Source organism: Microtus pennsylvanicus, chromosome 9 (assembly GCF_037038515.1).
Source record: "Microtus pennsylvanicus isolate mMicPen1 chromosome 9, mMicPen1.hap1, whole genome shotgun sequence".
Lineage (NCBI taxonomy): Eukaryota > Metazoa > Chordata > Mammalia > Rodentia > Cricetidae > Microtus > Microtus pennsylvanicus.
The window spans coordinates 46946274-46968762 of record NC_134587.1 but is presented as its reverse complement, the minus strand read 5'-3'; the positions used below and the strand labels follow the sequence as shown (position 1 = coordinate 46968762).

Below are 22489 nucleotides of genomic sequence, written 5' to 3'. Positions count from 1 at the left end.
AACTTCCAAAGATTCGCCTGCCTCTGCCTCCCAAGTGCTGGGATTAAAGGTGTGCACCACCACTGCCCAGTTTATTTTTTACTTTTAATGATATGTCTGTCTGTCTGTGGTACACATTGAGTGCAGGTGTTTGAGGAAGCCAGAGGCATTGAATTTCCCTGGAGCTGGCATTACAGGTGGATACCAGCCGCCCGCTTCATGCCCTATTTATTGGCATTGGTCAAACGGACTGGCTCTACATCTACTGTCCAGGCTGGAGTCTGGTCTGATTTCTAGCCATAAGTGTAGTCTTTGAGAGCCCAAAGAGAAGAGATAAGGCCAAGATAGGACGCGGTTGTGGGTCATCTCGGCTGCACCTGGGGGAGATGGGAAAAATGCGGATTCCTTGTCACTGGGAATAAAGTTCTCGAAGCTATATAAATCATTGGGAGAGCCGGGCGGTGGTGGCGCACGCCTTTATTCCCAGCACTCAGGAAGCAGAAGCAGGAGGATATCTGTGAGTTCGAGGCCAGCCTGGTCTACAGAGCTAGTTCCTGGAGAGGCTCCAAAGCTACGGAGAAACCCTGTCTCGAAAAAAAAGAAAAAGAAAAAAAAAGGGACGAAGGCAGCAGGATGGAGCCTAGTAGAAGTCTCAAGCTCTAGCGGGCCAGGGTTTCTACTGCCTAGCTTTCAGCGAGTGCGCTGGCTCCGCGGGGTCCAGCGCCCAAGAGACGGGCGCGACACGGAAGTGAGAGGAGGAGCCTGAGAGCGGACAGGGGCGGAGCCCCGCTTGAGGGCGTGGTTTGCGAGGCCTGGGGCAGGGCTCTGGGCGGGGCTCAGGGCGGGCCGGGGTGCGCCGCTGCATTCCACCCTTCCGGCCCGGAGTTCCATCAGCTGCTTGCACCTTCCGCCCAGCGTCGGCTTTCCGCACGACGGTCGCCAAATTCCATTTTCGCGTTGCCTCTGCGGTGCCCGAGCCCGCAATGTCGGGCCCCAACGGGGACCTAAGCATGCCGGTGGATGTGGGCGCGGAAGGCGAGAATGACAGCTTCGGGGAAGCAGGTGACCGGGGCGGGGGCGTGCTGCCGAGGCTACCTTTGCTTTGCTAGGGGTGCCGTCCTGGGATCTGGAATGGGACCGGGATGGAGGTGTGTGTGAGGGACTGAAGAGCCGTCCCACCCCGCCCCTGGGTGGCTCTGGAGTTGTCCCCACAGTCGCCTCGGAGGCAATGGCGAGCGAGCGCTAGCGAACGGATCCCTGGACGCAGCAGTACCGGGGAACTGTCGCTAACCAGCCATGGTTACATAGGGGAAACTGAGGCAGCGTCAGGGAAGCTTGTCGATTTGAGATTTGCTTCAGCCACTTTCTTCGCTGAAGGGGGGGACGGGTCCTGCTTGGCTCTCTGCAGGAGGGGTTGGCCCGGTGGGCGCCCCACTGTGCTGAGTCAGCACCCCAGCCTCCTGGCTTTGCTGGTGTGACCTGCTTACCAAGCACTATGTTGGGTGCACAGCACTGCGGAAGCACCTCAGGGGAAGAATCAGCCCACAGACTCCTTTTGCACGTCTGGGAACCTCAGTTTTCCATCTGCAATACTGGGCACATTGGTGTTTCCTGTATTGGGATGTGTGGGGACTAAAGGGCAGAACGGAATGGAAAATGGTTAGACTCTAAGCTTCCAGCGTACAAGTTCCTTCTGAAAGTGGACAGTGCTTGTATTTTTTTTCTTATCATAGTCAAGCCTGGTGCCTTACCGAGAGAGCAGGTCTTGTGCAGTAAGGATGGAGTATGCTTTTGCTTTGTTATAAACTCTTTATTGAGCTGTAAGTCACACAATAGATTTTACCACATAAACTGTACAGTTCCGCAGGCTTTCACTGAATTCCCAGCATAGCCATTGGACAACAGTTTCAGAATATTTTCACTACCCGGGTTCTGCTCTTAATAAAGGTTGTCCTCCTGGAGGCAGGTGCTGGGCAGTGAGTGCTAGCAGCCATGGTGGGAACATCATGAGGGGACTTGGAGAGGATGTGGTGTGACCCCGAGTGGACACTGAGATGGTGAGGTGCAGGCTCTCTGACCCAGGACAGGAGCAACGGCTAGGAAGCACCCTTGACATCGATGAAGGCACCGCCTCTCCTCACCCCTCGGCTAGCCTGCCATGAAACTGGGAAGGATGGGTCTTAACAGCTGTCATTAAGTTCTTGCTGTCGCCAGACCCCAACTGAGCTCTTGGTGTCCTGGAACCTCAGTGTCCCCTACTCCAATGAGTTGCTGGGGTACAGACCTTCAGGGTCTCTGACCTTCAGGTCTGAGTCTTGGTCCTGCCACCAAGTAGCTATGGGAAGCTGTTCTGGTTCCTTCCTTCTTAGGCCTCAGTTTCCCCATGTGTACCAGGGGGTTTGGACTTTAAGATCCAGCAGCCTTCAGAGGCTCTATCTTCAGTAAGGGATGCCCTTTCTGGGAACCATCCCCCAAAGGCATATCCCAGACACCCTCCCTGGGCCTTTTTCTTAAATCCACCAGCTACTTCCCCTTTGGTCCCATGCTGGCAGCTGAGTGTTTCTGAGTCATGGCTGGCGCAGAACTGGGACCCACAGTGGGCACAGTCCCAGACCTTGGGTCCTGAGGGACATAGGATTGCCAAGAGGCAGGTCAGAAGTCACTGTAGAGGAAGATGGAGAAGACTCGGAGGAGGAGGTGTTTGAGCTGGTCCTTGAAGGGCTGTTGTGGTCGATGAGTTCTAGATGGTAGACAGCTGAGCAAGAGCAGGGACTGGGAAGTCAGAGCTGCATTCATTCACTCATTCATTAAGTGCTTATTTGTGTCGTCGAGGGCACTGGGGAAACAGCAGAGAACACAAGACCTGTCACCTCTCCCAGACTGTTATAACTGAGGGTGAGGTGGAGTCCAGACTATTGTCCAGCTCGTCTGAGGGGAAAGCTGTGCAAGGTGGAGGCTAGAGACTCAGACAAAGGCCTGGTCCAGTGTGGGATACCGGGAGGGCTCCCTTTGGCGATAGCCATACCGAGACTTAGATAAATGATATTCATCCCAGAGGGAAAGACAAGGCCACCCAAGACATTCCAGGCAGAGCCATCAGTACGTGCAGAGGGCTTGAGATGAGCTAAGCCAGTGTGAGGGGAGAAGAAAGAGGTGGGAGGGAGAAGGGGCTAAAGGGGAAATGGGCTGGGTCTGCTCCAGGGTCTGGAAGCTGCTGGACACTACTGTGAAGGCAGAGAGAGCTGCAGAAGGGCTGGAGGTCAGGCCATGGCTAGACTGCAGCTTTTGACTGCCCCGCTTTGGAACATGGACGTCTAGGGAGCTATGGAAGGAAATGCAGAGGAAGCTTGGCATATGATAGGGCCACCAGCCAGGACACTGGCAGATTGCGCCAGGACCACACTGACCCTACAAGAAAGCTGTGCTATGGATGATTTCTGTGACACTTGTGGTACCTACTCATTTTCTGCACGGGGACACAGAATCAGAAAGGTTGGGAAGAGCTGGGGGCACTGGGTGTACTGTGTCTGTCAGCCCTGAGGAGACATGGGACCTTCCCTCTGTCTTTTCCCTTCCTCCCAGAGTACGCTGCCATCAACTCCATGTTGGATCAGATCAACTCTTGTCTGGACCACCTGGAGGAGAAGAACGACCACCTCCATGCCCGCCTCCAGGAGCTGCTGGAGTCTAATCGGCAGACACGCCTGGAATTCCAGCAACAACTCGGGGAGGCCCCTAGTGATTCCAGCCCCTAGGTGCTGGGAGCCCCAAACCGGGTCCCGGCCTCGCCTCTCTAGGCCATGTTCTGGCCGGGGTAGATACCACTTGGCTTAGACACCATCTCAGGTACTGGCCTTCAGATCCCCCAGTGGGTCTACCTGCCTGGACCAAGCCCACTGCCCCATCATCCCTTCTGGAGCCAGGTGTGGTCCTACAACTCACTCACCCATCCGCCTGCCCAGCTCCGGTCTCTTTCCCCTGCACCCTGGATTGAGTGTCCATATTAAAGAGATCTCCCACACCACTGCCCCTCTTGCCTCTTTGTGTCAGGGTAGGGGCCCCAGTAGCCACTGGGGGCAGATGGAGCAGACTGAGGCTCCTGAGCCACGTCGTGGGGCTGGGGTTCTTAGCCACTTTTCATTTCTGATGCAGAGGATACAGGCAAGGTCAGGGCTTCCTCCCTGCCTGGTGTGTTGCCTGCTAGCAGCTGCTTCCCAGCCTGGCAGAGACAGACATGCTCTGTGACTGAGCTCATTCAGCCTCTGAGCACTAGGGCCTTTCACCATGAAAACCGTCCCAAGATCTGATAGTAAACCGTGGTGCCTTCCACTCTAGCCTTAGTCTTCCCAGCTGGCACTAACAGCCAGGCCATCTTACCTCTGAAGGTCATTTCTCTATAAATGAGGAAACAACAGAGCTAAGGCTGGGTCCCTTCACTGCTCTTTGGGTTAGGAGGGTTGTGCCTTCCTGGCCAATCAAGAGCTGAACCTCAGCAGCAGGGGACCCTCCCAGTCCCAAATCTTAACTCCATGTCTGCTCTGGCTTCTGTGAGATGCAGCTGGATAGAGGCCAACACACGGGCCAAGAATTTACATCTAGGGTTAAGTCCTGGCCAGTCTGACTTGGCAAGTCACATGACCCTGCTAAGGCCTGTTTGTTTATCTGCAACTTGGGGGTAGGAACAAGACCATCTGCGAGGGCCACCAGCCATAAGAATTTTCTCTCAAGTTGCCTTTCTATCCCTGATACACTATGAGGGAAACTGAGGCTCAGAGAAGTCCCTTGTAGTCCTATCCCAGAGACCCTGCATCTCAGGAAGCCTGACTTTGGTTTCCTGGTCCTCCACCACACTGTGTCCAGAGAGTAGGTGCCCCTCCCTGTCTTCACCCCGACACAGTGCTGGTGGGGGCTGCAAAGTGGAGCAACTCTTTATTGGATTTTGAGTAATAACATCAACCACGTGAACATCTCCACGCAGTACCTAGAAAACATTAGCAGGCCGGGCCCTAGTCAGGCTGGCTGGCCGGAGCTCCCTCTATCAGGTTTTGAGGCGAGCTGAGCGCCGAAGGGAAGGAGGGGGCTTGGGGCATCCAGGCTTCACCTTGCTGGGTATTTTTGCTGTGTCCTGGGAGCTGGGCTGGCTGGGCGGGCGGCCACTGCTACTGCTAGAGGTGAACAGTGCAGTCAGGGCATTGCGGGCGTTGATCGCACACCTGCGGCTCACGGGCCTGCTGGCAGGGCTGGGGTTCTTGGCTGCTTTGTATTTCTGGATACAAAAGTTTTCAAGTTAGGTGCAGTGTATGGCACGCCTGGCCAGCAGCTGCTTCCCCACTTGGGCCTAAACAGTAATGATCTCTTGTGTGATCCTCTCTTGGCTCTGGCGTCACCCCCACCCCACCCCCACTCGGACCTGCAACACGCACAAGCACGTAACACAAAGAGCCAAGCCAGAGTGGAACATGCTCGGGAACTGCCTTGGTACAGCAGCAAACAGCTGCTGGTCATACCCACCAATATGAACAGGTAGTGCCCCCGGGCAGGGCAGTCAGATGGCCACTCACCTGCAGGTTCTCAAAGTGGGCCAGAGACTTGCAGTGGGAGAGCCGCAATCCTGAGTTAGTGTCGTAGAACTTGTGACAGATGCGGCAGACATAGCCCATCGCAGGGACCAGGAAGTCCACACCTGGGGGACAGACAACAGGGGCTGCATACCCAGGTCCCTCTCACCAGCTGGGTGTCCCACCTGCTCTAGGTGGGAGAAGAGAAGAGCACCAGAGGGTGGGCTGCTAGACTGGAGTGCTGTGGCGGCTGGGGGCTTAGCTTGGGGTCTTACCGTATGCCGTGTTGGGGCTGTAAGTCTCTGAGCCTTTCCATTCCTCTAAGGATGTATCTCCTGACCTCACCTGGAGAGGGAGCGAGAGCTCAGATGTGGTGCCTCCGGCCCCACCCGGACACAGGTCAGGGGCCTGCAGTGCACACATGGTCTCCAGAGCACCAACCATGCCCTCGGCTTACAGCCCGTTCAGGGTGGCCTCTGAGCCACGGCACATGCCGATCCTGCCTCCCAGGTGTCCTGATGACTGCGTTGTGGGTTCCAGTTAGCCCCATCCTCCAAGCCAGAATAAACACTTCCTTTCCGAGGCTGCTTTTTCAGCACACTTGAGTGTGTGCACGCGTGGGTACCTGAGGCTAGCGTCTGTCAAATCTCCAGAGCTCTGGAGGCACAGGCAGTCAGGAGCGGTCTGACATGGTGTGGGAAATTGAACCCAGGTCCTCTGGGAGCAGCACAGCTTCTCACCACCTCCTACTCATCTCTCCATCCTCTTTCTTTCTTTCTTTTCTTTCTTTTTTCTTTTTGGAGACAGGGTCTTGGTATATAGCACATGATGGAGCTCTCAACCCTCTGCTTCAGCCTCCTTCGTGCTGGAGCCTGTATGACTTCCCTCCCCCGGTACTAGAGGGGTGAATCTAGGGCTTTGCCTGTGCTAGGCAAGCACTCTACCACTGGGCTATAGTTCCTAGTCCACTGCCTTCCCCTCCCCACCCCAATCCACCTGCGTTTCTTTTACTTTGTCCAAGAATAGCAGGGAAATCTTACCCAAAGCCTCTCAGGATTGCTGTAGCGTGCCTTCTGTGCCTTGCTAAGCACTGTTCCCTCTGCCTTCCCTTGTCCCATATAGTATCTCAGCCTTTAAGGCCTTTGCATATGTTACCTGTCACTCAATGTCACTCAATGTTCATGCCTAGTTCCATGGCCATGCGATACAGCCATAACTGCGTCATGTATTAGTGCCTACAAATGCCAGCACAGTGTCTGGGTCCCTCAAGGAGCAGGACAGCCCCTCGGTCCCCAATAGCCTCGAACGGCTCACCCCACATACCTGCTTGCAGAATTCCTCCTCAGCCTCAATCTCTTCCTCTTCCTCATCATCCTCGTCCTCTTCTTGATCACTCTCGAAGCAACCAACGGCATCCACCGTGATGAAGTGCTCCTCCTCTGGGTTCACTATCTCCTTTTCAAGTGTCTTCAGCTGCCCAAGGCACGGGCGAGGGACTTAAGTCAGCTATGGGCAGCTAAGGTACCACACACTTCTGATGGTTCTAGGCCTTGCTCTATGATCTTGGGGAATGGATTCATGCTGTGCTCAGGCAGTGGGGGTTACCTCCTTGGCCTTGTCTTTGTGTCCCTGTGATTTCACATGTTCCACAAACTTTCGAGGGGTCTTGAAATAACGGCTGCAGATGGTACAGAAGGGCCTCAGGGATTGTTTGGCGATCTGGGGAAAAGAAGGCAGGCCATGTGGTGCATTGTAGCATTCCTAGGTACAAGCCACCCTATCAGTGGCCCAATGAGACCTCACCTGTCAAGCTTGCGGGCTCAACCCAGCTCTGACCCTACAACAGGACATGCAAAATCAGTTCTCTTCACTATGTGGGAGGTAGGTGGCAACAGAGACAGGCTAGGAGGGAGGACAGCCACCAAAGACACCTCAGTAGGGTAGAGGCTGAATAGCAGGGTGAGCTGGTGCCTACACTGAACAGATGGGCAAAGTAAAAGCCCAAAGGGAACATGACTGACTCACCAGAAGTCACGTGAGTGATAGTCACATGAAGACAAAAATAGACTTTGCACCCCACTCCCACCCGGACTCCCTCTCCCACCTGGCTGTGGCACACACAGGTGCCTTCGAAGCATGAGCGGCCCTCGCACCTTGTGCTCCTGTGTCCTGCGGTGCTGGATCAGGTCTCCCATGTAGTACACCTGGCAGGTGTTGCACCAGCGTTTTGGTGGAGGATCTCTGAATGGCACAATGAAAACAAAGCAGGGCATGATGCTACATTCTCCCAGAGTGCTCTGGAAGTGTATGTGGTTCAGAAGCCAGGGTGGGGGTCAGCCTGCGGTGCCTCCTTGAGGGGCCAGGAGTCTAGTATCAAAAAGACAAGAAAAGAGCAACAGCTCCTGACCCCAAGAGCTAACAGATATGAGCTCTTTGTCCGCCAGGCAACAAGCAGAGCGGACATGAGTCTGCTGGCTTCCGTCCTCAGTAGAACCCCCAACCATTGACACAGACAACTGTCCAGCCTGAGAAAGGTCTCCAACAGGGTTTACTGTAATCCTGAATAAGTCAACTCTGAGATCTCGTTAAGCAGTTGGCTTTAAATTCTTGATCTCATGCCAGGCAGTGCTGGCGCAGGCCTTTAATCCCAACACTTGGGAGCCAGAGGCAGGCGGATCTCTGTGAGTTACAGGATAGCCAGGGCTACACAGAGAAACCTTGTCTCGAAGAAAACAAAAAAACCCCAAAACAAGAACCTCTTGATCTTTCTGCCTTGGCCTCCCGAGTGCTGGGATCACAGGGCGTGTACCATAGCTGGCTTTGTTGACACTCTGAAATTGGGAGGCTTCAAAAGTTATTCAGGCTCCTGGAGTCCCCTGAAATGCGGGGCACTCCGGACACAGCCCTTATCTCCCAGTTCCCAAGTCTATATGGTTCAGCTTGTGACAACGCACTGGGGCCTGGCAGCTCCTCGAGCTTCCCACCCAGCCTTGTCACCCCAAGTGCTAGTTCCAGACTCTAGGGTGGATATTTCAGACCAAGCACATGCCGACAGCAGAAGGAGGGCCCAGGGAAGGTCTAACCCCAGGCCACAAGATGACCTGATTCTTGCCATTCTACGGTGCTTCTACGGTTGGCGGCTTCTACGGTTGGCGCCGGCACACAAGCCAGAGGAGCAGGGCTCTGCACCACAGCCGTCCTCCCAACCACATAGGGTGTCACACTATTCTATTCTGGCCTGGAAGGACCCCTAGGACACTGTCACTACACCCCCATCAGGCTATTTTATAGACAGGGAAAACTGAGGCCCGAGGTTATAGTCAATCAATGCAGAGCAATAATAATAATTATTATTATTATTCCCCAGGCAGATGGCAGGAGAGTATACTCGAGCCTCTGCCAGCCTTTACTCACTCCGCCTCTCTCTCCAGGATGTCCCGAGGCATGGGCAGCAGGGACAGCAGGCAGGTCTGGCTCGAGCGCTGCATTTCCCCAAGCCGCTGCTGGTGCTGACCCTCTGACAGGTGGTCCTGGAACTCCTGCAGCGTGAAGGAAGCAGAAGCGGCCATGAGCCATGCCACCCGGCATCTCTGGACCCCCTGCCTCCGTTTCTTCCGCTGTCACACCAGCATGTGTCCCCACAGTGGCAATATTTCACACAGCTCACACAGGCCAGGACAAGGATGGTAAACACCCATTTCTGGGAGCGCTGTAGTGAAGGAACATGGCTCTAAACGGGCCTGCTCACACAAGGACCACAGTCACAGGGAACAACAGTCACCGGAGATAAGTAAGAGCATTAAAAAAAAACTGGGGGGAGCTGGAGAGATGGCTCGGGGGTTAAGAGCCCTGGCTGCTCTTCTTGAGGACCTGGGTTTGGTTCCCGGCACCCACACGGTGGCTCACCGTCTGTAACTCGAGTTGCAGAGGATCTGATGGCACTGGACCCATGTGGCACAGTGATAGGCATATGTCAAAATACTCAGACACATAAGATAAAAATAAACAAGTCTTTTTTAAAATTTTTAAAAACTATGAAACGCTTCACTAATTTGCGTGTGATCCTTACTCAGGGGCCATGCTAATCTTCTCTGTATTGTTCCAATTTTAGTATATGTGCTGCCAAAGCGAGCACCAAGTCTTTTTTTTTTTTTTTTTTTGGTTTTTCGAGACATGGTTTCTCTGTGGTTTTGGAGCCTGTCCTGGAACTAGCTCTTGTAGACCAGGCTGGTCTCGAACTCACACAGATCCACCTGCCTCTGGCTCCCGAGTGCTGGGATTAAAGGTGTGCGCCACCACTGCCCGGCTCTTTTTTTAAAAAAAAGTTTGTCTTTTTAATTTTACAGATAGATAATTGAGTTCTTTTTTTTTAAAGATTTATTTATTTATTATGTATACAACATTCCTTCCCTGTATGCTTGCATGGAAGAAGAGGGCACCAGATCTCATTATAGATGGCTGTGAGCCACCATGTGGTTGTTGGGAATTGAACTCAGGACCTCTGTAAGAGCAGTCAGTGCTCTTAACCTCTGAGCCATCTCTCCAGCCCTTGAGTTCTATCTATATTGCCCAGGTTGATCTGAAACTCACATGCTTATGGGTCCTGTTCCAATCTTCCAGGAAGCTAGGACAGCTGCAGGAAGCCCACACACACCCAGCCAGGAATACCACGTATTTACTTATACTGTTCATCACATGTTAAACAAGGGCTGAGCTATATCTTGATTGTACTTTTTAAATGTTTTATTTTGAGACAGGCTCTCTCTCACTAAGCTGACCAGGTTTCCATTAAACTCATGATCCCCCTGCCTCAGCTTCCCAAGAGACTAGAATCAACCCAATTGAGACTAAGCTTGGGCTAGACCTGGGTCCAGAACTTCAAATGTCAAGTGCTGAGGCCCTAAGACACACAGTTAGGCAGGTTCTGGCTTTCCTCACTAAACACAAGAGGAAAAGATGCAAGAGTGGAATTTACTTCTGGAGGCCTTGTTGACTGGTTCAGACCAGCTTTTCCAACCCTAAAAACCTGCTCTACCAGCTGGTCAGGAAATGTCCAGGCAGATGGGCAGCCCCTGGGCAGTGTAGAGAAAGTAAGCCCACAAGCCTAGCAGGCCTGAGCCCCCCGCTCCAGCCCTGAGTACCTGCTGGCTGTTGCAGCTGGTCTTGCAGATATAGCAGAAGAATTGGAGGGTCTGCTTGGAGGGTATGCTGGCAAGGGCAGGGGCGGCAGATGTGGAGTCCCCAGGGCGAAGTCCAGATGTGAGGGGCGTGGTGTTGAAAGCCCGGCTGTCACTGCTCTGCAGGATGGTGACCTTCAGGGAGCTCCCAGCCCCCCACATCTACAGTAGATTCAGAGACAAGAGTTTCCACCATCTGAGTGTTGATGGTGTTCCAGCCCCAACAAGAACACCTGCCAGCATCGTTTCCTCAAAGTTTCCTGACAGACAGGGAACCTGAGGTTAGGTTCTTATGTGACTGCCCAAAACTACACAGAAAATATGACAGCCAGGATTTGAACCTAGTTACGTGTGTATGTGGGTCACTATGTAGATCAGGCTGGCCTGAAAGTCATAGAGATCAGCCTGCCTCTGCCTCCCTAGGGTTGGGTTAAAGATGTGTGCCACCCACCACTCCCAGCCTAACTCTGTTTAATTCTAAAGTCCAACCCATGTCACCCCTCACATGATAGACGGGGAAACTGAGACCCAAGAAAGAAGAGAGGTTGGCTTAAAGATTGTTAGAAGGTAGAGTTGGAGGTTTTTTTGCCAAGGTACTCTGCACTAAAATGACTGATATCACCACACGAGGGACTCGGAGCTCTAGTGTGGAGTGGCCAGACCAAAAGCACATCCAGATCTTAAGAAAAGAGACACAGGAGCAGAGAAAGCACCGGGTGGCTCATTCATGCAGCCAGGCACAAGGCCACTGTCCTTTCCACACAGGGGGAAACACAAAGAATCCTTAGGTAGCCTGGGACAAACAGATACCAGGCCATCACCAGAGTCTCAGGCCTTCTAGTGGCTGTATGCAGGCTTACACACACACACACACACACACACACACCAGCATCTAGTGGCTGTATGCAGGCTTACACACACACACACACACACACACACACACACACACACACACACACCAGCATCTAGTGGCTGTATGCAGGCTTCTACGCACCCCAAGCATCTCTCTTGCTCTTTTTTCACACTCTCCCACATCCAGGTCACCAGGTGATGCCTCCTGGCTCGTGTCTTCACTGTCCTGGGTACTTACTGGTTCTGGCAAGACCTCCTCTGGGCCTGAAACGACAGATATGTTCCCTTCCCACAGCGTGTCTACCATTTGGGGTCCAAGATCTAGATTTAAGAGAGCTTGCTTCTCTGTCCACAGTCAAGACCCTGAAGTCCAAAATGAGGATGGTCCCAGATCTGGACTCCGGGCCCAACCTTCAGTCCCCAGTCAAGGCTAGACAGTGCCAGGTGGGAGAAAGAAGGGTTGGGCAGGGCTGAGTCTGGCCAGGGTTCCACACTCACTCACCTCCCCTAGCTTCTGTAGCACCAGATGGCTGCGGTTCTGTGGCACAGGCCACAACTGGCACTTGTGCTGGTGGGGGTGCTGACCCCTGTGGCCAGGTCTGAGGCCCGTCCTGAGTCTTCTCTGATGTCTGTTCCTGCATCTGTCCTGAAGGCTGCTCCTGTGGCTGTGCTTGGGCGGATACCTGTGGATATGTCTGTGTCTGGGCCTGCGTCTGCAACTGTACCCGCCACAGGGACTGCAGCTGGGTCCGTTTCCTGCAGCTGCCCCTGCCATGGGGGCTGGGAATGTACCCACGACTGTACCTGGTTCTGCTGTGGTGCTAAGTGCTCTGGAGAGGTCTGGGTCTGCGCCTGCTTCTGCAGCCTTGGCTGCAGCTGAGCCTGATGCTGCAGAACCTGGGGCTGCAACTGTGTCAGGACTTGGGCTCCTGGTGGCTCGGGCAGCTGATCTGGGGTCTGTGTCTGCTTTGGTGCTGTCATCTGGGTCTGAGGCTGGACCTTTGCTTGTGGCTGCCCTTTAGGCCCTTTCTCTGTGGCCTCCTCTGAGCTAGGAAAGATCCAAAGATAATCAGAAAGCCAGGTGGTGGTGTCCACACCTTTGCTCCTAGCCCTAGGGAGGCAAAGACAAGAGGATGTCTTTAGAGTGGGAGGGCAGCCTAGTCTACATAGTGAGTTCGGGGTAGCCAAGGATGTCTCAAAAAACAAAAAGCCAAACAAGAAAATCAAAGAAGATCAAAACTGTATCTTTCGAGAGGCCTATGACCCAGCTCCTAACTCGTTCTTACAGTGGGGGATGGGGGAAGCTCTAAAGCTGCCCAGGCCTGTTTCACCTAAACTCAGGGCATTGACTTCCACCACGCAACATGTCTTGAATTAACCCTCCAAACCTAGCAGCACCCATGTACTCTGCAAGGACCCCCTTGCTTCTAGCTGCCCGGCCTGGCCTCCAGGTGGCTCACACCCAGGTAAACACAGGGATGAATCTGACCCTCCCCCAAGCCAGAGGCCAAGGCCTAACTTCAGGCCTCTGAGCCCCAACATTGGCAGCAGCACTTACCTCTTGGGCCTCTTAGCTGGTGGCTCTGATGCCTCAAAGGGCTCAGGGTCAAGCACTGGGGTCTCCATGTCATCTGGGCAGACTAGGGAATCTTGGTCTGCAATCAAGGCAGGTGAGGGAACACAGCTCCAGGAGATGGCCCTGGCTCACTTGCCACCAGGATTCCCCCCGCCCTGATGCCCGTGTTTCTCACCTTCAGGTGAGTCCATCTGGAGCTCCGCGGCCTCTTCAGACCCCTCTGTGGGGTCCTCCCTGTCTCCCACAGGCACTGTCTGGGAAGAAGAATCCTGCTTCTTTTTAGAATCCATTTTTTAACCCCCACCTCACTTGCCAACACCCCCTGATCGAGGGACTGAAAGGTAGACGACCTGAAAATCTCAGGAGTCATTGTCTCAGGTGCCCATCTAGCAGCCTGCCATTTGAATCTGGGTTGGGTACCCACAAAATCTCTTCGTTCCCTTGGTCATCTAGACTTCCCACTCCCTCTTCCCTAAGGAGCCAGCAAGAGCCTTAGACCTAAACCCTCCGAAGGCTTTCTAGTCCCGGGAGTCTCCTAATCTCAGGCCAGGAACTGTCCACTCCTCCCCTCTTCCGCACCCCCCACCAGCCTTCCTCCTACCAGGAGCCTGACTCTGTGCATCCTCACTGGCCTTTCTCTGGCCAAGCCCCCAGCCTTCAGAGCTTCTTGCGGGGAGCTCCTAACCATAGGCTAGGTCCAGACCCTTTTAGTAGGTGTTCGGGTTTTTGTTACTGCCATCTATCTGAGACAGGGTCTCCCTAGTTCCAGTCTTAACTGCTTTGTCTTCACACACTCAAGACCCACAGAAAGGCCAGGCCGGATACCACCTCTGCACTGCTGACCAACCACATGGCTTTCCTCCCTGCTCCCGAGGCCTCCTGCCCTAGTGAACACACCAGAACTCTTAGCTCTTTACAAACTACTCAGCTCTTGCCCTGGGAGACGCAAGGAGTCAGTTGTAGTTTTCCTACATGTGAAACGGGTGCACAGGTAAGCCAAGACTCCGGTGTGCCAGGCCTAACTCCAAGGATACAGGCTGAGCCCCTCTGGAGGGAAATGCCTTCCTACAGATGGAGGAGGACGAAAGCAATTAAGTAGGGAGCATTGTTCATGCCCAGCATACACCTGGGAGTGGACCTTGTACAAAGAGCTGAAGGACATGCAGGGACAGCGTGTGAGTGTGTGTGTGTGAGTGTGTGTCTGTCCAGGACAGTATGTGAGTGTGTGTGTGTCTGTGTTTTCCTCTGTGACCTGAGTCTTCCGCATGTGGTAAGATGAACCACTGAAGCTGCTGGACCCACCAGACAGCTGCTGGAGACGTTAGACGGCTGTGTGAATACCCTGCCTTCCCAGGACTCTATCTTACTCTATGTATGAGGATTACACAGTTTTGGAACATTTAGGCAGTGATAAAATTCTTCCTATCCAACACCCCAAGCCTGTGCTCTACCACTGAGCCACACCCTCACACCTTAAAAGTGACATTTGGAGCTGCCTGTCCCACACAGTGGCCATCAGCCTCAGGGAAACACCTGAGATGTGGACTCTCAACTAAAGCGGGAAGCTTAATGACACAATAGATATTGAGCATTTAGTGGTTTGGGGCTTTTTTTTTTTTTGGACAAAATGGGACATGGTGAAATATACTGGTAGTTTTAGGAACTTGGGAGGCTGAGGCAGAAGGATCAATCACTTAAGCCAAGATGTTTGAGTTCAGGCTGGGCAACATAAGGGGCACAGAAGCATTTGAAGTTTAGGAGGTAAGACCTCGTTTCTTCAAACAAACAATCATCAATCAGCAAGAATTCTTATTTTTATTTATTTATTTATTTGTGGGTTTTTTTTGAGACTGGGTTTCTCTGTGTAGACCTGGGTGTCCTAGAACTTGCTCTGTAGACCAGGCCGGCCTTAAAATTGGAGATTCACCTGCCCCTGCCTCCCAAGTGCTGAGATTAAAGGCATGCACCACTACCACCCAACTAATTTATTTATTTTTAATATATGTCAAAATGGTATCTTTTTAAAATATTAGATTAACTAAAATGTTAGTAAATTTTACTGTACTTTATTCATTTTTGTTTGATTGTTTTGGGACAACTGGCCTAGAACTCACTATGTAGCTGAGGATGACTCCGGAACCTTTGGTGTCATCTCCAGAGTGCCGGGATTTTCAGTGTACATTACTACACTTGGCAGTATAATTAACTTTATCTGTTCCTTTGAATTTATTTTTAAAATTTTAAGGTCTTTCTCCATTGCTCAGGATGGCTGGAATGTGCGGCCGTCTTCTACCCCAGCCCCCCAAGTGTTGGGGTTAGGGTATCATCATCATACCTCGGCCTTTAATCTTATTAATGTGGTTATTAAGTCTTTAAAATCATATACACGACTCGTGTTTTATTTCTGCTAGACATTGCAGATGTAAAGAGCAGCATCAGCGAGAGCCAGTGAGATGCTTCAGCAGGTAGAGGCGTCTGATAGCCAGAGTTCTGTTCCTAGGACCACACAGTGGAAGAAGAAAACAGACCCACACAAGTTGTTCTCTGACCTCCGCATGCCCACCTTGGCACACGGAAAATGAATGATAATGACGAAGTAAAAAAGATTAACTGGGTGGTAGTGGCATACTCTTTTAATGCCAGCCCTTGGAAGGCAGAGGCAGGCAGGTCTCTGAATTCCAGGCCAGCCTGGCTTACAGAGCGAGTTCCAGGACAACCAAGGCAAAGAAACCCTCTTTCAAAAAGCCAAACAAATGAACAAATAAGCACCAACAAAAAAGTTTTAAAGAGAGAAATAGTACATAAATAATAACAAAGTGGTATTTGGGTATGGCTAAAGTCCCATTAGGGGCACAGAGGTATTTGAAGTTTGGGAGACACCGCCACCTTCATCTTACAGACAAGGACACTGAGGCACAATGAGGGAGCACGACCTGCCTAAAGGCCAGGTGAGCCCTAACACACAGAGTCCGGCTGACACTGGGGCACCCCTTCACCGACTCCTCCCTGGCTCCACCCAAAGCGCGACTCACCTTGTGATTGGGGGTAGTGGAAGGGGTTCTTGCCTGTTTCTGGGAGTTCCTCCCTGAGTGGCTGAGCTGAGAAGGGTTCATTGGGACCCCAACAGGAGGAGGGCCCAGCAGGGACTGGCGTGTGGCCTGCGGAAAGAACTGTTGCAGATTTGGGGTGACCATCTGGGGAGGTGTAAGGCTGGGTGCTGGTAGGCTGGGAGCCGTCATGTTGTAAGCACGGAGGTTGCCTGTGGGGAAGAAAAGGTGAGAAGACAGGTCACGCCATCACCCCTCAAAGTATCATCGGAATATCAGAGACAATGTCCGAGGGCAGCAGAGGGAAAGTGAAGCCAAGCTGAGGTCCGCTGTGGGCACTAGTGAGAAAGGACTTCCAGCTGTGTGTGTGAGGCCGGGCCCCAGCTAGCCCTCAGAAATGCTGTAAGGCCCCTTGAGGGACCCAGCACAGGTCCAGAGAAGAACCAGCAAGCTGTTGTTCCACACTTTGTCCCCTACCAGCTTCTCTTTAGCAATGAAAGGGAAGCCCCTGGCACCATGCAAGGTATTCTTGTCACTACAGCCCTCTAGCCGGCCAGGTAGCAGGGCAGATGTGGCTTTCTATAGATGACAAACGTAGACACAAAATGGAGTAGCAGCTTGCTCGAGATCTCCGAGGGATGCCCGCTAGCTGTCACTCCTCCTTACCCTATCCTCCACACCCAAGAGATCACACATGTGCCCTATGACCAGGCTTCCCATCTCCTGAAGACACTTCATCCCTCCGCGGAACTGCAGCAAACAAGATCTCTCTAGATCTACACTCTGAGCTCATCCCTTGCCCAAAGCCTTCTATAGCTCCCTGCTCAGTAACAAGTCTGCTCACAGCGGGATCTGGCCCTGCCGCCCCTCGCATGCTTCTCACTGAGCTCTAGGTATATGGCCTGTGCTGCCCCTCAACCACCCTGCTCAGGGCCTCTGGGCATGCTGCCCCGTCTGTGGAAGCTGCTGTGCTCCACCGATTCCCAGCATCCTTCAGACCTCCCTTTATGTCTTTCCTGTCTCCCCTTCAGGAGGCCTTCTGTGACGCCTGTTTCCCTAGAGATCTATCCTAGGTCCAACCATCTTATTTCCTGTGACATCTCCTCTGACTCAGCTTTTTACCCAGGGACGGCCCCGAGTGTGGAAGAGAGTTGCCATCCACACTGAGGTTCAGGGGCTGTGCTGGGGAGGGCAGCGCAGGTTAAAGGCACAGGTCAGCTGTGCTGAAAGCTGAGATCAGGTCCAGACTCTACGGCATTACCTCTGGAACCCGGAGCAAACCATTTCCCCCTCCTCTCATCTGTGGAACGAGGCTTCAAAGTTATGAACTAGTATATCTGATAGACAGGTATAACAAAGACATATACACAGTAGCAGAGAGCCACCAGCTCCCATACACAACAAGATGAAAGACAGCGTGCTCTCACACAGAAATGGACAAAGGACATGGACAAGTCACAAAATGAAATGCAAATGTTTAATGGATAAGTGTAAAAATATTTTGGCTGCACTCGCCCAATGAAGTGTAAATTAAGACATTCAAGACACAGCCTTGGTCTTTGCAAACCAACTTAGTAAATTATATGTACATATTATACAGTTATACAGGTTATATATAAAAAAACATAGAATACCCAATGCTGCCGTGGGCATGGTGAGGCCGGCACTGTCATACGCGGCTGGTGGCATTGCAAACTGGTCCAATCCTTAGGAAAGTAATTTGGCAATACTTATCAAAAGTCATCAAACATCCATCCCCCGACTCAGTCACTTTATGTGGGAATCTAATATGAGAAAAGAGTCTCAAATGTCATGTTCATCCCAATGGTATTTAGGATAGAAAAGAGACAATGAGGAAGGGGAGTGAGGGGGAGAAACAGATAATTGAGGTTTCCATAAGGGCACATCCCTCTAGTAAAAAATTAAACCTACCACAAATATCCTGATTGAGCCAGAATTCTGGCTCATACCTATAATCCCAGTCTTTGGAGGATGAGGTAGGAAGACTCTTGTGAGTTCAATACCACTCTGGCTTACATAGTAAGTTCCAGGATAGCAAGGCCAAATAAATAAAGCAACATGCACCTATAATCCCAGCAGTTGGAGAGACAGAGGCAGGCGATCTCTGTGAGTTTGAGACCAGCCTGGTCTACATAGTGAGTTACAGGCCAGCTAGGGCTACAGAGTAAGACCCTGTCTCAAACAATAAACAAAAAAAAAATTCTAAGTTAGGAAAATAAAAAAGAAACATGACATAGATCTTGTATTAATCATAGCAATCATACCCAAGCTCCTTCCCAGAGAAAACAACAGAAAGAACTATAACAAAATATTGGCTGGTGACTCTCCCGGAGATGAGTGACTGCTTTCCTACCGCTGGGGTTACTGTTGTTTTCAATGACTTTATTTTTCAGTATTTATTTCAAATTTTAATTTATGTGTATGTGTGTGTGTTTAGGTACCACTATGTCGTATGGGAGGATGGCCCCTGAGGCCAGATAAAGATGACAGATCCCCTGGAGCTGGAGTTATAGGCAATTTGAGTTGCCCCATGTATAGAGTATTGGACTCTAACTTGGGTCCTCTGGAAGAGCAGCAAGGTCTCCCAACCACTGAGCCACCTCTCCATCCCCTTTGTTTTTTTGTTGTTGATGTTTTCCTGTTTTAACACATTATTTTTCACTATGAGAAGCATGACTTTTAAAATGGAAAAAGAAAAGGTGGCATCTATATGTACACACTGTGACCCGCTATGGGATTTTTCTCTCCCCAGCTATCCATGTGCCGTCTGAAAGTCAGCTCAGCGGGCTGTCCACACTGAGGTCTTGGTAGGGCTGCCAAGTGACGGCCATCTAACCAGCTTCTACCTGTGTTGTACTGCGGGCAAGGGACTCGGGTTGCCATTGTTTTCATTTGTAGAGGGGGTTATGGGTGTACTTCCCCTAACAGTTATCAACAGAGTCAGAAGGAAGGGCTAAGATTCCTCCCCACACAGGGAAACTGAGGCAAGGGCACGGGCTTCACACACTGAGACAGGGATTCATGGAGGCAGGGCTCAGGTCTGGCCGGATGCTGAGTGACTCAGGACAAATACCATGTAATCTTCATGACAGTGGGTTACGCTGAGCACTGCCAAAAAAGTCAGCACTGTTTGGTAACTGCACTTAGCAGAGTAGCCTGTGGACTTTGTGTCTTCTCCGTAAGAATGCTCTCAGGGTCACTGTGTGAGCTGGGAAGATTGAGCAGGAAACCGAGGAAACCGGACGCTGAGAACTGTCATACCTTGCAGCTGCTGAAGCAGCAAAGCTCTCTGCAGCATGGAGCCATTAAGCAGGGAGGCCGAGTGGGTGCCCTGGAGATTCAGAAGCTGTTGCGGAGACGACTGCTGGGGAAGGCCCCTGTGTGGTGGAACAGGAGTGTCAGAGGGTTGGTGGGAAAGCCGTCCACCTGGAGACCCCTCCGAGGTGGAAACTGATGACACTTAACACTCAAACAAGGATGCCCCTGGGACAGCAAAACAGGGGTCTGGGTGCCACAGCCTCCGTTCTTCCAGTGGGCAACTCACCGGCTGACAGGCATGGGCAAGGGGGCCTGCGGTGGGGACTGCTGCAGCAGCTGCTGGAGCTGCAGTAACTGCTGCTGCTGTTGCAACTGCTGCTGCTGGAGCTGCTGCTGCTGCAGCTGCTGCAACTGTTGCTGTTGCTGCTGGAATTGTTGGTTGAACATGGTTGCTGAGGGAAGGTGGGTAAGGTCAGGTCACCACTCTGGGTCAATTGAGCCCCCCTCCCCTCCCAAAGCACCCACCCTAGCCCACAGACGCCTAGGCTAGGCTGCATGGCTACACACTCCCAACCCTGTCAAGACAATGACACTTTTGGACCCCAGCGCTTTCAGTTCTGGTCAGCAGCCAAGAACAACGCTCTTGCCTGTAGATCTCTCTCTTTACTCCCATCTCTTCAACTCTGACGGTTTCACCCTTCCAACCCAAGAACACCTTCCCACCGCCCCTTAGCCCCCACCTTCTGTCTCTCTCTCTCCCCCGTACTCATCACTTCCTGGAGCCAGCACCTCTCCAGACACACCCCCCGGTTTGGGATTCAGCTGCCCTAGCCCTCTGTGGTGTCAATTACACCAGCACTCACGCCCGGCCTTCACTTAAATTAGTGAACCCTGGACAGGAGGGAAAAGCTTCCCTCCACTACAATACACCCCTACGTCCCTCCACTGCCCCTCATTCCTCCACCTCCTTTCCCCGCAGATATATCCAACACCGGGCATCTGATCCCGTGGCCTCGCCTGTACACAAAGCCTGCAGCCTCCATACAGGCAGCCAATACCCCCTGCAGTCCACTCTACCCAGGTGCCCAGCCCTCCACAGAGGCTTCCAGGTCGAGCACCAAGCAGGCTCCCCTCACCTCTCAGCAATCCACGAAGGCGGAAGACGCGAAAGCCATCCGCAGAATTGACGGCGCGGGCTCGCCGGTTCGCGGGCTTCTCGGGACCCGGCAGTAACTTGTCCACTCGGAAGGCCCGGCGGCTGGGCAGTCCTGCGCGGAGCGCCCTCTAGAGGTCCGGAGGGCTCACCGCGGCATCCGCAGCCGTGGGAACCAGCTTCGCGCGGGTCAAGCCGCTGGGGCAGCGGCCGCTCCTCAGTCGCTGGAGCCACGGTGGCTCCCAGATGCCAGGAGGCGCAGGGCAGCACAGACTCTGGGTTCCCAGGCCCCCGAATCGGGAAGGGGCGATTGTGAGCTCCTAGGCTCGTCTGTTTATCTGGCAGGAGCATGGCGGAGGACTTCTAGGAGGGTCAATTCGCAGCCTGCCTTCTGTAGTCACTACTGTCCGACCGGTGATCCTGAGCCCTTGTGGGGCTGGGACAGGAGCGAGCTGGCGTGAAGAGTGTTATGCCCAGATCCCGGAGTCCCCCTAAAACCAACTAGGAGACCGTGTCCTGTATGTTAAAGCAAAGAGCCTTTATTCTTACACAAGTTTGCAAACTCCGTCTCTCTACGTGTCTAACATCTTGTAATGATCGGAAAGCCTCTAGCTCAGTTAGAGTTGGGTTTTTGTAGTAGCAAAGGTGGGGGTGAGGGATTTCTAAGGTTCAGGACCCTGATTGGCTGACAATTGTCTAGGGGTGTCCTGGTGAAAAGCGATGGGTGTGTACTGGCAGGTGACCCTATCTACAACGTTTGGAACGTTAGGAATTTCCTTTGGCTGATCTGTTCCTGGGTGGTGCCTGGATAATCTCAGTTTGTGGTCTTTCTTGCAACCAGGTATTGCCTTAGGGATAATTGAGACTCCGGTCTCTTTTAGCTTGTCATGGCTGGGTCCCACAAAGGGAGCGAGGTGTGTGTGTGTGTGTGTGTGTGTGTGTGTGTGTGTGTGTGTGTGAATTCAGTTTTTCTTTTATAGTCTTGTTTTTTAAAGAGTTATTTTATGTGTGTGTTTTGTCTGTATATCATGTACATCCTGAAACTAGAGGTACGAACACGTGTGAACCATCTTGTGGGTACTACGGATTGAACCTAGGTCCTCTGCAAGAACAAGTACTCTTAACCATCTCTCCGCCCCCTGCCCCCATTTTATTTGGGTTTATTTTTATTTCATGTGTCCTGCATATGAATGTTTTGCCTGTATTACGTGCGTGTACTGTGTTTGTGCGTGTACTGTGTGTGTGTGGGGGGGTGCCTAGTGCCCACGGACGTCTAAAGAGGACATCTGATCCTCTAGGAAGTGGTGTTTATTGGTAGTTGTGAGCTACCAAATGGGTGCTGGAAAACGAACCTGGGTCCTCTGGAAGAGCAACAAATGTTCTTTTTGTTTTGTTTTGGAGACAGGGTTTCTCTGTGGCTTCGGAGCCTGTTCTGGAACTAGCTCTGTAGACCAGGCTGGTCTCGAACTCACAGAGATCCGCCTGCCTCTGCCTCCCGAGTGCTGGGATTAAAGGCGTGCGCCACCATCGCCCGGCTGCAACAAATGTTCTTAACCACTGAACAAGCTATCCAGCTCCTGATTTTCCTTTCTGTTTCATTATGTAGTTGTGGCTGGCCTCGAACTCACTTTGTAGACCAGGCTGGTCTCGAACTCACAGAGACCCGCCTGCCTCTACAATCAGTACTGGCCCAGTTATAATTTTGCTTAATGACTCTCTCATCCTGCCCCTAGACCGATCCTGATACCGAGGACTCCCTCATCCCAAATAGTTTTGGCAATACCATTTTCCTGTCTGTTTCCTGGCTCAGGAGTCATTCCCACACTTTGCACCAGCGCACACCTTGAGGACCGGCCACACGGTGGCGC

The 22489-nt window shown here is 52.4% G+C and overlaps 2 protein-coding genes and 1 non-coding gene across 10 annotated transcripts; 1 reads left to right on the top strand and 2 right to left on the bottom strand.

Moving 5' to 3' along the window:
* Nucleotides 1-806: 806 nt before the first annotated feature.
* Bbln (bublin coiled coil protein) lies at nt 807-4003 on the top strand. Its single transcript, XM_075985833.1, has 2 exons — nt 807-1041; nt 3562-4003. The coding sequence occupies exons 1-2, from the start codon at nt 963-965 to the stop codon at nt 3732-3734; spliced, it is 252 nt and encodes an 83-aa protein (XP_075841948.1). The 5' UTR covers nt 807-962; the 3' UTR covers nt 3735-4003.
* Ciz1 (CDKN1A interacting zinc finger protein 1) lies at nt 1773-20733 on the bottom strand. Of its 8 annotated transcripts, none has more exons than XM_075985826.1 (19): nt 20605-20726; nt 19755-19920; nt 19472-19587; nt 17824-17895; nt 16175-16401; nt 13318-13411; nt 13125-13221; nt 12371-12614; nt 12069-12249; nt 11709-11830; nt 10679-10876; nt 8952-9076; nt 7691-7778; nt 7143-7256; nt 6861-7010; nt 5813-5882; nt 5541-5662; nt 5081-5245; nt 1781-2815 (listed from the first exon to the last, which is right to left on the bottom strand). In XM_075985826.1, exons 2-19 carry the CDS (start codon nt 19913-19915, stop codon nt 2795-2797), a joined length of 2367 nt encoding a protein of 788 aa, XP_075841941.1. In that variant the 5' UTR covers nt 19916-19920; nt 20605-20726; the 3' UTR covers nt 1781-2794. The 8 variants fall into 8 exon arrangements, with proteins under 8 accessions (XP_075841946.1, XP_075841941.1, XP_075841942.1 ...); XM_075985827.1 differs by having other exon boundaries at nt 13318-13396; nt 20605-20721; XM_075985831.1 differs by lacking the exon at nt 19755-19920 and having other exon boundaries at nt 1773-2815; nt 20605-20698.
* Nucleotides 9566-9672, bottom strand: LOC142858079 (U6 spliceosomal RNA). The gene has a single exon (XR_012911960.1). It is a non-coding gene; the product is annotated as a U6 spliceosomal RNA (small nuclear RNA).
* Nucleotides 20734-22489: the final 1756 nt, after the last annotated feature.

Coding starts and splice junctions, on each gene's coding strand:
- Bbln (XM_075985833.1), top strand. CDS start 963: ATGTCGGGCCCCAACGGGGACCTAAGCATGCCGGTGGATGTGGGCGCG. Junction 1,042..3,561: donor TGACAGCTTCGGGGAAGCAG/GTGACCGGGGCG, acceptor CCTTCCTCCCAG/AGTACGCTGCCATCAACTCC.
- Ciz1 (XM_075985824.1), bottom strand. CDS start 19,915: ATGTTCAACCAACAATTCCAGCAGCAACAGCAACAGTTGCAGCAGCTG. Junction 12,250..12,370: donor TAGCACCACAGCAGAACCAG/GTACAGTCGTGG, acceptor ACATATCCACAG/GTATCCGCCCAAGCACAGCC. Junction 7,779..8,951: donor ATCCTGGAGAGAGAGGCGGA/GTGAGTAAAGGC, acceptor TGTGCCATTCAG/AGATCCTCCACCAAAACGCT.